This window comes from Diaphorina citri, unplaced genomic scaffold, assembly GCF_000475195.1.
Source record: "Diaphorina citri unplaced genomic scaffold, Diaci psyllid genome assembly version 1.1 scaffold29, whole genome shotgun sequence".
NCBI lineage: Eukaryota > Metazoa > Arthropoda > Insecta > Hemiptera > Psyllidae > Diaphorina > Diaphorina citri.
In genome coordinates this window covers 17192-31737 of record NW_007377467.1, presented here as the reverse complement: position 1 = coordinate 31737, position 14546 = coordinate 17192, and the positions used below count along the sequence as shown (strand labels likewise).

The 14546-nt window shown below is 34.7% G+C and overlaps 1 protein-coding gene across 1 annotated transcript; it reads right to left on the bottom strand.

The window, feature by feature from the left end:
* Positions 1-6492: 6492 nt before the first annotated feature.
* Positions 6493-9544, bottom strand: LOC103510810. The gene is made up of 4 exons (XM_008475510.3): positions 8781-9544; positions 7601-7757; positions 6988-7130; positions 6493-6596 (listed from the first exon to the last, which is right to left on the bottom strand). Exons 1-4 carry the CDS (start codon positions 8842-8844, stop codon positions 6493-6495), a joined length of 468 nt encoding a protein of 155 aa, XP_008473732.1. The 5' UTR covers positions 8845-9544.
* Between the last annotated feature and the right edge of the window lie 5002 nt (positions 9545-14546).

Sequence of the window (14546 nt, the reverse complement as noted above, 5' to 3'; positions counted from 1 at the left end):
TCTCGATAACACAAGTAATCTTTAGGTCATGAGTATACTTATCCATTTTCCTCTTTGTGTATTTAGTGCCTGTTGAGATAAAGGGACTACATGTCCTAATTCGACAGTCTAAATAAAACACTATTGAAAAAATCCCAAGAGAAAGCTGTAGAAACAAAATTTCCATGATTACACTTGACTCGTTACTGACAGTGCAATACTCCTCTGACATCTCCCTAGATCTGTCACCTAGCCGCGATGCATGAGATACTGTCATCCATTGCTAATGCTAGATGCTAGACACAATATAGCAGAGGATCTAAAGAGGTGCTTGAACTTGCAAAGATAATTTCCTAGGATGACCATCCCAAGGACTATGACATGATCAATATTACGAGATATTGTTCAGTTCATCTCGAAAAAAAGGTGCTTTTTGCATGACCTAACAGTCGCTCGTAAAATTATGACTAAGAATGACAGTGTGAAATCATGACTACATTGGGATGATACATATTGTGGATTCTACGAAATCTGAGCTTGGGCGTAACGAGCTAATCCTAGAACTCTTAACACACCCAATGCATGTGGGCGAAGGAGCAGTAGGTAGGTACCTACCAATACTCAAAACTAGTACCAATATTTAATTTTTTACTTAAGTATTAGGTACTGGTACTTATTTATTGGTTGATACTGTACATGGTATTTTTTGGATCACATATCCTTAGTACCTACCTTAGTTACCCTCAACTTCAGACAAAAGACCTAGGTAACTTAAAACAGGGAGCTCCATGGGACCCAAACAAGATATAAGTAGATATTTATGATAGTAACCACAAGAGGTTAGAACCACCACTAGGGCATTTCAGATCTAGACATTGCCCATGTATAGCAGTTATTGTGTTAATGTTAATCGTAACATTGTTTCAATTTCACGTTGAACCCAAGCTACAAGTATTAGGACTGAATGGATTACAATGAAGGGTGTACCTACCAAGGTGTCACACCAGATACATGGAAGAATCATGCTAAAATAAAAGACAATAAGGACCATGCTAAAAGCAAAGACACATGAATACCGGTGTTTGCAGCCATGCATGATAATTCAACCATAATCTCTATGATATAGACGTTGCTAGGATACCGTGTCAAAATATACTGACTAATATGGGCATAAATTCACCGTGAGAGGTACCTATAGCTGTAAACCAGGGAATGGACATTGATTTTGAAGAGGAAGAAAAAATAAAACAAAAGATTTAAGATTTGTCCTAGGTACATGTGAAGACAAAATGTAGGTAATAAAGTCCCAGGTGGGCAAAACAAAACACGATGACTTTGTTTCTCTTTACAACTTTCAACAAATGCAAATAACAAAAAGGATACAAGATATTTTGTCAAGAAACATATTCGAAGACATTAATTGTAGTCGTAAGTTTTATCGATTCAGTGATTCTAAAATACCAACAGTTTACCTGATGTCTGCAAAATAACAGGACAGGACACCTTATAGTTATGTAGGAATAAGTTTTGTAATAATAACTTTTGAGTTTAAACTACTGAGGCTGTTTCCGGTACAAATGAAACAAGCTGGGCCCGTCCCTCCGGAAATATTTAGGTAACCATACATACTTAGAGAAACAAGGAATGGTAGAATTCAAAGATATGGTGGATATTACAGAGAATCATGTTACAAATCAAATACATCAAACCTCAAATAGACTGCGGGGGTAAAGGGACTTTTCAGAATCTAGCAGTATAAATGAGGTAGATTTCTATTAAAATCGCACCAATTTGACCAACCACTGGGAAGACTCCAATACTAATAAAATAGGAGTAATATACTGTATATGCAATGTGCAATATGTTAAACATGGTAGTTACCTACATCAATACATCTGGAACTTTGAAATCTGTTCAGCTCCTAAATTCCTTACTACCTTTATTAAACCTCATTTATGATCATGCAGCTAGGACAAAACCGAAAGCCCTCTTTACCCACACTGACAGGATAATTTTTCATTCAGACCGATAGAAGACATATTAATCAACGAACGCTTCTATAGGTAAATAGTAAAGATTAAAAAACTTCAATTTTATTAATTTAAAAAAGTCCTAAAAATCTTTCAAAAAGAGAGCATATTAAAAAATTGATATTATAAAAAAAGTATACATAGGTATTTAAAAGGGTTTACCTACATTATGTACAAGAATAGTAGAAAATATGACAAAAATTGACACTTTTTTTAAGCAAGAGAAAGGCCGAAATAAAATAACCGATAAAAATTTCAAGTTTTAGAGAGTCAATTAAAACAAAACGCCTGAATCGGTGGAAAGGATTCACGATTCTGATGCTGAGGAAGAAAGTACCAGTATTGCCATCAAGGAAAAAACGCGTTTTGACACTGAAAAATTACTATTGACAATCTCAGTCATTAGGTACTACTATAGGATAAGGAAAGTAAAGAAAAAACACACTTCAATTTTCAAAGCCCAGCTTTTCTGGGAATTTCTTTTTATGAATTTGAAAACGGAGTGTCTAACTTAGTCAATTGCAATTTTCATTATTAAGTAAATAAAAGCAATTTTTTTAAAAGCAAAGGTACATAATGTGCGCAAAAAGCAGTTATAAAATCGCGGCAAAAGAAATAAAAATAAATAAATAAAATAAGACGAGCTTTTCATGGACGGTACAATATGAAGAGATCAAATTTTAAGTTTGGTTCCTTTTCAGATTTCAAGTGCAAGTAGACTTCCAAATCAACGTCTTCTATGGTGATAGGAACTTAGCATAAGCGGACTGTGGGTCACTTTTTCAAGGTCAATCATCAATATTTTCATCTCAATAATGTTTATGTTATCACCACAGAAACAAACATTTCAAAGTTTAAAATAAAAGATAGTTAAAAGGAGTTAAAATATTAAAATAATAAGCAAGTTTCTTAAACCTAAAATTTGATAATGAGACTAGAAAGATTTTAAAGTCAGTGTTAAAATTAATGTACTAAAGAGTGAGTTAAAAAGATTTCAACTTTCAAACATGTTGAATTGGAAGAATAAGATTTCATTTGATATAAATATAGACCCCAGATAGAATGGAAACGCAAAGAATGGGCTGAGTTAGAGTTCGAAGCGACACGCAGCCTATATTAAAAGTAGTATGAAAATCAAATCAGTCTTCAACTATCTACTTTATTCTATTACCAATTTATATCCAGGATCTAGTTTACGTTTTTAGCATTCAATGAATTGCGCTGGGTTACTTTTTTAAAGTCATGGAAAAAGGGTATAAAAAGAGATCATTATTTACAATAAAATTAAACTATGTCGAACATTTTAAAGATTTAAGTTGAATATCAATCATGGCATTATGATTATTTGTCTAATACAAGTTTTGCAATCACAAAATAATAATATTAGTTTGGAAGTTAAAAAAACGGCAGGGTCAATAAAAAAGTAATAAGTGTTTCTTAAAATTTCTTATGAAGTCCCAAGAAACTCGTCAAACAGGGGAAGACAAAAGTAAAAGTTCAATTCTCGAATTAAACTACTTTTCAGTTTCGTTTGGGCAGTATAAGCAAAAAAACTCTTGTGATTGCAAAACCAGTTGTCAACGAATAAATAAAATAAGATGAAAGACGTTCTTAATGGAGAAAGTGTTTGTCAAACTCTGCAAATTTTTTGAACAATTCCAAGTGCATTTTTTTGCCTTTTCCTGTAACAAAATTGTGTGCAATTTACACATTGAGTGCAACTTAATAGCCCTGTTGTTTTCCTGAATTAAATTCCTGCGTTTATGCATCCGAATCCAAAGGTAACCTCGGCCCCGCCGGGAATCGAACCCGGACCTCCTGCGTGCAAGCCTTGTGTGATACCCACTCGGCCACGGAGGTTGCTAACTCAATAACCTCGGCCCCGCCGGGAATCGAACCCGGACCTCCTGCGTGCAAGCCTTGTGTGATACCCACTCGGCCACGGAGGTTGCTAACTCAAATCAAATATTTTCGATTTTAGAAAGCGCCCAAACTTCACATGCCTTCTTTCAGCGAATCCTGTATCTTATCACATACCTTGCTGTATTACTTTCCTCGAGTATTTATACCTATCTATCGTGTATAGTCAGACCATTATCTAGGTGACCGTATTTTCAATCATTGTGTAGCTTGGCTGCTAGTTATAATGACGACCAGGTGATTATTATTACTATTCCCCTTGTTAAGAGATATCTAATATTATTAACATAATATTATTGATATATTTTTAAGGTATCATTTTTTCCATAGACAATAGATGGATGGTTTGGTGTTTTTTCTTTGTTTTCACTTTCTTAAATTAATAAGGAAAATTATTATTTTTCTATGGGAAGATCTAGCAGTTTAATTCCAAATTGGAAGCTGATTGGACACAGGTTGGGTACGCAAGTTAGAAGCGTAGGTATTTGAATATCTCAAATTTAATGAGCGCAAGCATTTCGTTAACCATACATACTTAGAGAAACAAGGAATGGTAGAATTCAAAGATATGGTGGATATTACAGAGAATCATGTTACAAATCAAATACATAAAATCTCAAATAGACTGCGGGGGTAAAGGGACTTTTCAGAATCTAGCAGTACGAGTATAAATGAGGTAGATTTCTATTAAAATTAAAGTAAAATGAGATCTAATGAAGATGACTATGATAATACTCATTCATCATGAGTATCATAATAACAACTCTGATCATGATTTTTTTTTTCTAATAGAAAAGAAAATCCCATGCCATTTTCTCATGAATGTAGGAAAGTAAAATGAGATCTAATGAAGATGACTATGATAATACTCATTCATCATGAGTATCATAATAACAACTCTGATCATGATTTTTTTTCTAATAGAAAAGAAAATCCCATGCCATTTTCTCATGAATGTAGTCAGGTATGTAGATATGTATGCTGCATGATTAGCTGACTGGACTACTATAGTTGGTCTTTAGCATAGAAATAATCATATTTAAAAATTATTACAATTGATAATACTGGGTCAGCTAATGGACGAATTACAAGGGAATGATCTAAAATGAATTTTCTTGAAAAACCGATAAGACTAATCTTGGACAACTAATATGAAACTAATTAAACAAAAAGTTACAAGCTCAGAAGTAAATAAACCAAGTACAAATTTATTAATCCACATTTTTTGCTGAGTCTTGAGTCGTACAGGTGACCTATTCGTAACGTAATATCGATATATTTTTGTACCATACTTGCAACAGTGCAGATTAGGGTGTAGAATTGTAGATACTAGAAGCCAATACATTGATAGTAGGAAGTATCAACATAACTAAATAAATGGTTAACAAACGGAAAACCTTAGGTTCATCAAACAGAAGGTTAATCAGACCAACTAATCTAAAATGCCACAATAACTAGGAAACAATACCTTTTCGCCTTTAGAAATCTGATTCTTTTAGTTCTTTAAAGAACTCAAATCAAATATCAATCATCAATCTTTGTGGTAAAGCAGAGAGCTTTTTCACAACTTTGTGGGTATCACAGTATTACAAGTCTTTCATTTACTCAATAATCATATTTATTATCGCTCGTCTCTTCGACTTGTAATGCCGCCACTGGTCGCTACTCGATTAAAGTAGCTACTCAATTGTCCTCACGAGGCTGAGTGCACCCCGAACTCCAAGCACAGAGCCAAATAAAACCTCGGCCCCGCCGGGAATCGAACCCGGACCTCCTGCGTGCAAGCCTTGTGTGATACCCACTCGGCCACGGAGGTTGCTAACTCAAATCAAATATTTTCGATTTTAGAAAGCGCCCAAACTTCACATGCCTTCTTTCAGCGAATCCTGTATCTTATCACATACCTTGCTGTATTACTTTCCTCGAGTATTTATACCTATCTATCGTGTATAGTCAGACCATTATCTAGGTGACCGTATTTTCAATCATTGTGTAGCTTGGCTGCTAGTTATAATGACGACCAGGTGATTATTATTACTATTCCCCTTGTTAAGAGATATCTAATATTATTAACATAATATTATTGATATATTTTTAAGGTATCATTTTTTCCATAGACAATAGATGGATGGTTTGGTGTTTGGGACCAAAAGCAACAGATTATGAACATAGCTGCTAGTCCAAGACAGGAGATTATCACAATGATGCTGATTGTCATAATAAATCTGGATATATAGGAGAAATAAAAGAAGTATTGTCAGAGGGGTGTCGTGAGATGTAGGCTATGAGCTTATTCTTCCAAATGTGAAGGTACATCAGGGGTCGGCAACTTTTTCAGAGTGCCTGTACATACTGTACAAGCAGCATTGACAACTGAGCTAGCGTGCACATCCAAAGGTTTGATAGTAATGTGCCGAGGAGAATAGTGACTACAGTTGTCATCTTCAGGAGGGAGATTGAGAGCTTCTTCTTCTTTGGCTAAGAATAGGAAGAAAGGTGAGAAAAATCATTATTCATATGGATAAATATACAAATGCAGGAGGTATTCACTATTAGGTCCTTTTTAGGTCAATACACTATCCAAAGGTTTGATAGTAATGTGCCGAGGAGAATAGTGACTACAGTTGTCATCTTCAGGAGGGAGATTGAGAGCTTCTTCTTCTTTGCCTAAGAATAGGAAGAAAGGTGAGAAAAATCATTATTCATATGGATAAATTTATAAATATACAAATGCAGGAGGTATTCACTATTAGGTCCTTTTTAGGTCAATACACCATACGAGAACAAGGTAGGTTCCTGATTTTTTTGTTCTCCTGTAAACTATAACTAAGTATGCAATGTGCCTTACACTAGTTTAAATCTATTCAGGGAAGCCAATATTAAGCATAGGTACTTATGAATGAAAACTAATTCAGAAATTCTCAGTGAAAAACATATGGTTTGATTGATTACAAAATACTTTAACTCAGAGGCTCCTCTTTCAGATAACAATTATGCCCAAAGAAGAAAAATGCACCCTTACTTGGTCCATTGTCCCTAAATAGATTTGACTTCTTACCATATGCAATATTCAATCTACGTCCATAGTTGACTCGGCAGGTGTCAAACAGAGGACATGGGGACCAAAAGCAACAGATTATGAACATAGCTGCTAGTCCAAGACAGGAGATTATCACAATGATGCTGATTGTCATAATAAATCTGGAAATATATGAGAAATAAAAGAAGTATTGTCAGAGGGGTGTCTTGAGATGTAGGCTATGAGCTTATTCTTCCAAATGTGAAGGTACATCAGGGGACGGCAACTTTTTCAGAGTGCCTGTACAAGCAGCATTGACAACTGAGCTAGCATGCATAGCCATACACCTAAAATTGTCTTGAAATGTAAAATTACAAAAGTTTACGTTTTGATGAGTAAATTTTTTGCATGTGCTCTGAAATGAGCTTGTGTGCACATGGTGTGCATAGGGTTGCCTGACCCAAGTATACATACAAAATTGTCTTGAAATGTAAAATTACAAAAGTTTACGTTTTGATGAGTAAATTTTTTGCATGTGCTCTGAAATGAGCTTGTGTGCACAGGGTTGCCTGACCCAAGTATACTGTATACTAATATTAGTTAATATGTAGTAGAATCCTGAAGAGCACTTGACCATTTCCATCATACTTACGAGCTATTGATATTGAACATTTTTGGTCCTAGAGTGGGACAGCACAAAACAGTGCCGTTGTAGTTTGTATCATCCACACAGCAAGATGTGTAGTGGGCAGGAAAATCATTATGGGGACATGAAAAGTTTTTATCTCCTGATATACATTCCATTGATTCTGAAATTAGAATATTAATAAAACTTTAACGGAAATATTTAAACAAATGGAAACAAAAAATAGAAACTGATTGGCAAATACCGAGTGAGTGGAAACACACCATAACAGAGCTATCTTTTGGATTTTTTAGCCCGTAGTTTATTCGATCGTAGTTAAAGAAAATCAGTACCTATGTGCCTACCTAATTTGTTTAATATTCACTTTATTATAATTATTGATTTTACTTTCATGTAATGACTTAAAATTAATCAAGACTAGAGCCCGTACTCCCTTTATTCCTTTAAGTCACCCATCCATTTATTGGCCTTGCTCCCACTCAAGGAATGACCAGGAACATGTTGATTCTTTCTAGAACAGGATAGGCGTGAAAAGTGTCTAATTTCAAGTGAAAGATCTAGGGAAATGTTATCATATACATCTCTCTCCTCGAGGATACAGGAAGTAAAGTTGAAAGTTTTCTCAGGAGTCTCACAGGATCGGTTAGAAATATTTCAAATGTCGGGGAATACAAACGAAAGTAAAATTTTATCTCCTGATATACATTCCATTGATTCTGAAATTAGAATATTAATAAAACTTTAACGGAAATATTTAAACAAATGGAAACAAAAATAGAAACTGATTGGCAAATACCGAGTGAGTGGAAACACACCATAACAGAGCTATCTTTTGAAATTTCTTGGAAACCACTTTGTGACAATGTGTAGAATAAACACTTCTAGATAGCACAATTTTGAAATCTAAAAATCGGACTTAAGTTGGGTTATTTGGGCTGTGACATTGTGGTCCTCATTATTAAACCGATATTTTAATCTTTCATCAGGCGTTTTACAAAGTAAAGTCATCTTACCAGCAATAGAGATCATTGTAGAATAAACACTTCTAGATAGCACAATTTTGAAATCTAAAAATCGGACTTAAGTTGGGTTATTTGGGCTGTGACATTGTGGTCCTTATTATTAAACCGATACCTACCTTAATCTTCCATCTTATCAGGCGTTTTACAAATTAAAGTCATCTTACCAGCAATAGAGATCACAGAGGAAAGAAACAGCATACTTCCACACACTTGAAGAGATTGAGCCATTCTGACACTTTGGTAAAATCACTTGTAGGTAATCAAGATACAACAGCTCTTAACCACATCAAAGTGTATTCCCTCTTGAGGAGTTTTCAACCAATTGGAAGTTATCTGAGAGCCATAAGCTAATTGAAAGAGAAATGTGGGTACTTGAATCCAATAGGTAGGTAACTTGAATGTACCTAAAAGTTGTGGATTAAGATTTAGAATACCCTTGAAACTTGCTACCTAGTTTCTTTCTAGGAGACCAGGTAACTTGAACCCTAGAATAGGTATCTTGAATAAAAAAACTTGCTGAGAAAATACTGAAACTGAATTCACAACAAATCAGACACTTTCACGTTTCTTGATGCCTTCTTGAGTTTCTTTCTTTCTTGAACTTTTCAAAAAGTTCAAAGCTTTGAGCTCGAGGCTCGAGGAGTGCTTGTTGCTTAAAAAGTTGCTGTCAATTTTTGTCAACTTTACATCAATGAACAGTGGGTGCTATTAAACATTCGCGGGTACGGTACGTCCGTGCAAAGTAAACGAGCCCAGTCCAGAAGAGATTTCTTAAAAATCCGTCTCTCTTGTGCTACGGACGACTGGCCACTTCTCATAACAAGGAAGTACCTATGAAGAAAGTAAAATGATAAAATTTTGAGATTAAATTTGAGATTTTGCCTTTTTGAGATTTTTATCCCATGACGGCCATGACTCAAAATCCAAGATTTGGAAACCCCTACACTGCCTGGCACTTGATTTATTTTGGGAGGAACGACTTGGCGGGGTCTTTTTTATGCCACGAAGTGGTATTTTTTGGGGGGGTATAGGGTTATGTGCAATTCAATTAACTGGTGATAACATGAATAAGCTTAGCCCTTTCAGTCCCATATGGGACTGTTGTTTTCTAGATACGATTCATGGCTAGCTTCATTTGTGTGGGGTTTTTACTTTCTGTTACACTCTATATGGGGAACCTCTACAGGACAATGGACGCGATTGTAATCTTCTTCTTTTACTTAGCCTTTTCCCACTCAAGTGGGGTCGACATTTTTCATGTTTGTGTTTTCCATGCTGCTCGGTTCTGGGCGAGGCTGCAATCCAAGTTTTTCTCTTTCAAATCTTCTTGATTGTAATGGTGATTGTATATAATGAACGTGACTGTAATGGTTCCCAATGTTCAACATTGGGAAATGAGTGGAAATATGAGTTGAACCCTGTGTTCAATAAATGTGGTCTATAGGGGGAGGTATTTTTTTTTTTTCGTTTTAAATCAAGAGCATCTAATAATGAACTCGGATTTGACAGAATAGCCTTCATTGGTAGCTACGATCCATAGCTAGCTTCACTTGTGTGGAATTTTTCGTGGTAGCTACGATTCATGGCTAGCTTCATTTGTGTGGGGTTTTTACTTTCTGTTACACTCTATATGGGGAACCTCTACAGGACAATGGACGCGATAATGTGGTCTATAGGGGGAGGTATTTTTTTTTTTTTCGTTTTAAATCAAGAGCATCTAATGAACTCGGATTCGACAGAATAGTTATCCTGATTCTTTGAATCCCCTTTCCTTTTCTTACAAAAAGATATTTTTTACTTCTTTCTAAGGAATCTCTCTTCATTTTTTTTTTTTGAAGATTCACTGATTCACCAGATACAGATTCAGACAAAAAAAAATCTACCCTTTAATGATTTGTAAAAAAGATTTTTTTTCAAGTTTTGGAATGGTTATAGAAAGTCGTGTAATGTTAACATCAGTGTTTAGCTTTTCGTTTTGTACACGGGGAGAGCCACTAGTCAAGTGAACTTTTCTGTTTGCGGAGTGCGGAATGAGTTGATAGCGGATAGTGGATGTTGTGGATAAACCATTAGTTTTAGATGATAAGTTGATTCGTGAAGTTCGAAGTGACCCGTCGAAGTTGCTGATTGATTTTAGATCATCTAGTTTCTAGTGGTTTGTTTGAAATTATTCTCAGTTTAGTTAATAATCTTTGGATACTCAGTTTCTAATTAACTCGCTTAACATTATGAAGTTTAGTGGTAGAGAGTGTAGGTAGTTGATTTTTTTCTTTTTCTCATTGCAAACATTTCAAGGAAAGTGTCCTGTCCTGCGGTGGTATTTTCTTCTGTAAAATCCTTGCCAGGAAAATTGTTTTTACTGGTGTCTTTCTCTTGGATGGATTCTAAACTTGTGAGTCAGCAAATGAATTACTTATGTCTAGGTCTTTTCACATTTATTTCATGTCATTTTGGAGTACTTTTTATCCAAAGAGCATTGTAAGTGGGCCACAAGAAACCAGATGGTCTTGGCAGATCTGATACCTACTTTGCCGTAAATTGTGTTTTTGATAATCAATTGGAATGTAAGCATTGAATAAATTGTTTGTTATCTACATAATGTAGGTACCTAAGTAAGTAGGAAGGTAGACTTATTTTCAGCATGAAGTAACCAAACTTAATTCATGAGCATTGGTTCTAAATAAATCTCAACAAAAAATAGATTGGTTAATACATGACATGTACCTATGTAGGTTAAGTTTACTGTGTACTCTCAGATAATCTAAACCAAAATATTGGTCCCAAGCATGTGATTTTTTTTTTTTTCTTGCAGCCAGTACGTCAGTAGGTACATTATTGTTTGCATTACTCATATAGGTATATCAAGGGTTATCTACCATAGGAAAAAATATCTCAAATTTTTCGACAAATATCTTGGACTCTTTATTTTATTTTATTTTTTAATGATGGAGGAATTTATAACTGCAAAGGTCTTATCGTCCCAAAACTTAAAATATGGATGCTATGAATTACAAACCCATCAAATGAGACGGAGGAGAGAAGGAGATATTGTATTTTTTTTTTTTTTTTTTAAATATATATATATTAAAGTGATTGACTTTAAATGAGGCCAATGGTGCAAAGGTTATACTTAAATGAAGAGTAATTGTTAAAAAAAATATTAAAGATACTGGACTAGCTAAGTATGGTGTTGCAGATTTCAATTGAAATTTTTAAAAGTACTTACCACAGAATTAGGTAGGTATATTTCTAGATAGAAGTATTTCATATTGCATATTGAAAGTACCAAAGATCAAGGACAGCAAAGAAAATCTCTACATATTATCACCTGTTCTAGAGGAGATAAATTTAATCTTGAAATGAGATTAGAACACAATGAACATTCCATTAACTGAACTTCTTGTCTAAATATGCATATACATACTCAAGTATGTACATAGTTTTAATTAAACAATTTTTACTTAGACAAACTTACAGGTATGCTGGCTGAATTGTGAGATCATGATTACAATAGCAAGTTCATTGTGCTCAAATGTTGTTCCCTTATTCTTCAGCTCCAAGGTTGACTGTGTTTATATTTAGAGGTTCATAAACATAATACTTAGCTTTGAAACATAAATTAATTGTAAATAATCTGAAGACACTATAGTTATCTTCGTTCTATCCAGGCTGCAGTCTGCCATCTAAATGTTGTTCCCTTATTCTTCAGCTCCAAGGTTGACTGTGTTTATATTTAGAGGTTCATAAACATAATACTTAGCTTTGAAACATAACTTAATTGTAAATAATCTGAAGACACTATAAGTAGTTATCTTCGTTCTATCCAGGCTGCAGTCTGCCATCTTTCATTACAATCTGTTCATTACAATCTGTTTGTTAGGTAGAAAGTTAAAACTAGGTAAGAAAAAAGAAAAGAAAACCCCTTGGAGATATCAATTCTCCATTCCTTCCTAAAGGCAAATGATGTATTTTTTATGCATCTTGAAGCCCTAGACAAGAATATTTATGTTTCCACACAAGTTCAAAATTTTGAACGAGTTTCCTTCTCTAAGCTTTTATATTTTCTTTTATAAGAAAACGATACATTTTAAGCTTTTTTGCCAAAGAAGAAGGTTTGTTTAAAGTTTACGCACAAGTTCAAAATTTTGAACGAGTTTCCTTCTCTAAGCTTTTATATTTTCTTTTATAAGAAAACGATACATTTTAAGCTTTTTTGCCGAAGAAGAAGGTTTGTTTAAAGTTTACAGAGAAAAAGTTCATCTCTAGATAAAAAGTTTTGTAGAGATAACCCAGGTTGTTCAAGTTTCATGTTATTCAATAGACTTTTGATTTAAAACGAGATGTAATCTGATAAAACCATGAGGAAGAAGCAAGTTTATTCTTCTTCTGAGAAGTCCCAAGTGATTTGAAATAGGTACCTTCTAACTAGGTACTAACTAGTGTAGATATTGTCTGTTGTCTATTCTTTACTTTGAACCCATTTGTGGGTCAAACTTTTAATCTGACCGCGTCTTTATTACTTCAAACAGCCTTTACAGTGGAATGATGGGTGTAGGACGTACCTACTCTACCATTTTACCTTTGAGACTTGGGTTTGATTTCTGATGGGTTTTGAAAGTTCTTTTTATCTCAGACTTAGAGATAACTAAGTACCTTCTTCATTTTATTCTCATAGGGGGAAAATATTTGATACTTGTTTGGTGGGAGAGTGTAATCAGGTCTTATGGGGTGTTTGTTTGAAATTCTATGGGGATCATTACTCAGCTAAGATTTTTTTCTTCACACGAAGAAAAATAAGGAAAAAAGTACTGAGGTATCTGTTGTCCTATTTTAGAAAACTTTCGCTAAAATACCACCCGTGTGCAATCCAAAGTTCTAAAGTTCCTCATGTTGTATTCCCATGTCCAACTTTGGTCAACATTTCCTCCTGTACCCTTCCATTAGGCCGCCTCGCAACACCGTGGGCCGAAGTACGTTGCACTATAATGGCATTGACTTGGCTGGAGACTTATATTCCAATAAAACTTTCCAACACATTTCATTTCCAATAAAGCAGATTTTTTTTTTCCTTCGGTTTGACGGAAGTGTTGCTCTGTTGTCATGTTCTGATTTATCTCAGACTTAGAGATAACTAAGTACCTTCTTCATTTTATTCTCATAGGGGGAAAATATTTGATACTTGTTTGGTGGGAGAGTGTAGTCAGGTCTTATGGGGTGTTTGTTTGAAATTCTATGAGGATCATTACTCAGCTAAGATTTTTTTCTTCACACGAAGAAAAATAAGGAAAAAAGTACTGAGGTATCTGTTGTCCTATTTTAGAAAACTTTCGCTAAAATACCACCCGTGTGCAATCCAAAGTTCTAAAGTTCTTCATGTTGTATTCCGATGTCCAACTTTGGTCAACATTTCCTCCTGTACCCTTCCATTAGGCCGCCTCGCAACACCGTGGGTCGAAGTACGTTGCACTATAATGGCATTGACTTGGCTGGAGACTTGTATTCCAATAAAACTTTCCAACACATTTCATTTCCAATAAAGCAGATTTTTTTTCCTTCGGTTTGACGGAAGTGTTGCTCTGTTGTCATGTTCTGATCTCCGATTAGAGAAACAAAATGTCTGTTATTTTCCACACTTGCAACTTGTAGCCTTTAGCGTCCCCACGTCTGTTGTTCAGTGGTGTGTGAATTGTGATGTGACTGATTAAGTTTTGTATCCCAAGTTTTTTTCTTTTTTTTTTTTATTTTGTATCAAGTATTGAACTAATTTTGTAGGTATTCCTTGAGCAATGAGTCCACAGCCAATTTTCCCTGGTGTAAACTTTGTATTTTCTCTCTAATGTTTGACTTACACAAGTCCATTACTTCTCTCCTTTCTCATTGTAACGAAAATAACCTACTTTTGTATCCCCCAATTTTTTTTTTTTTTTTTT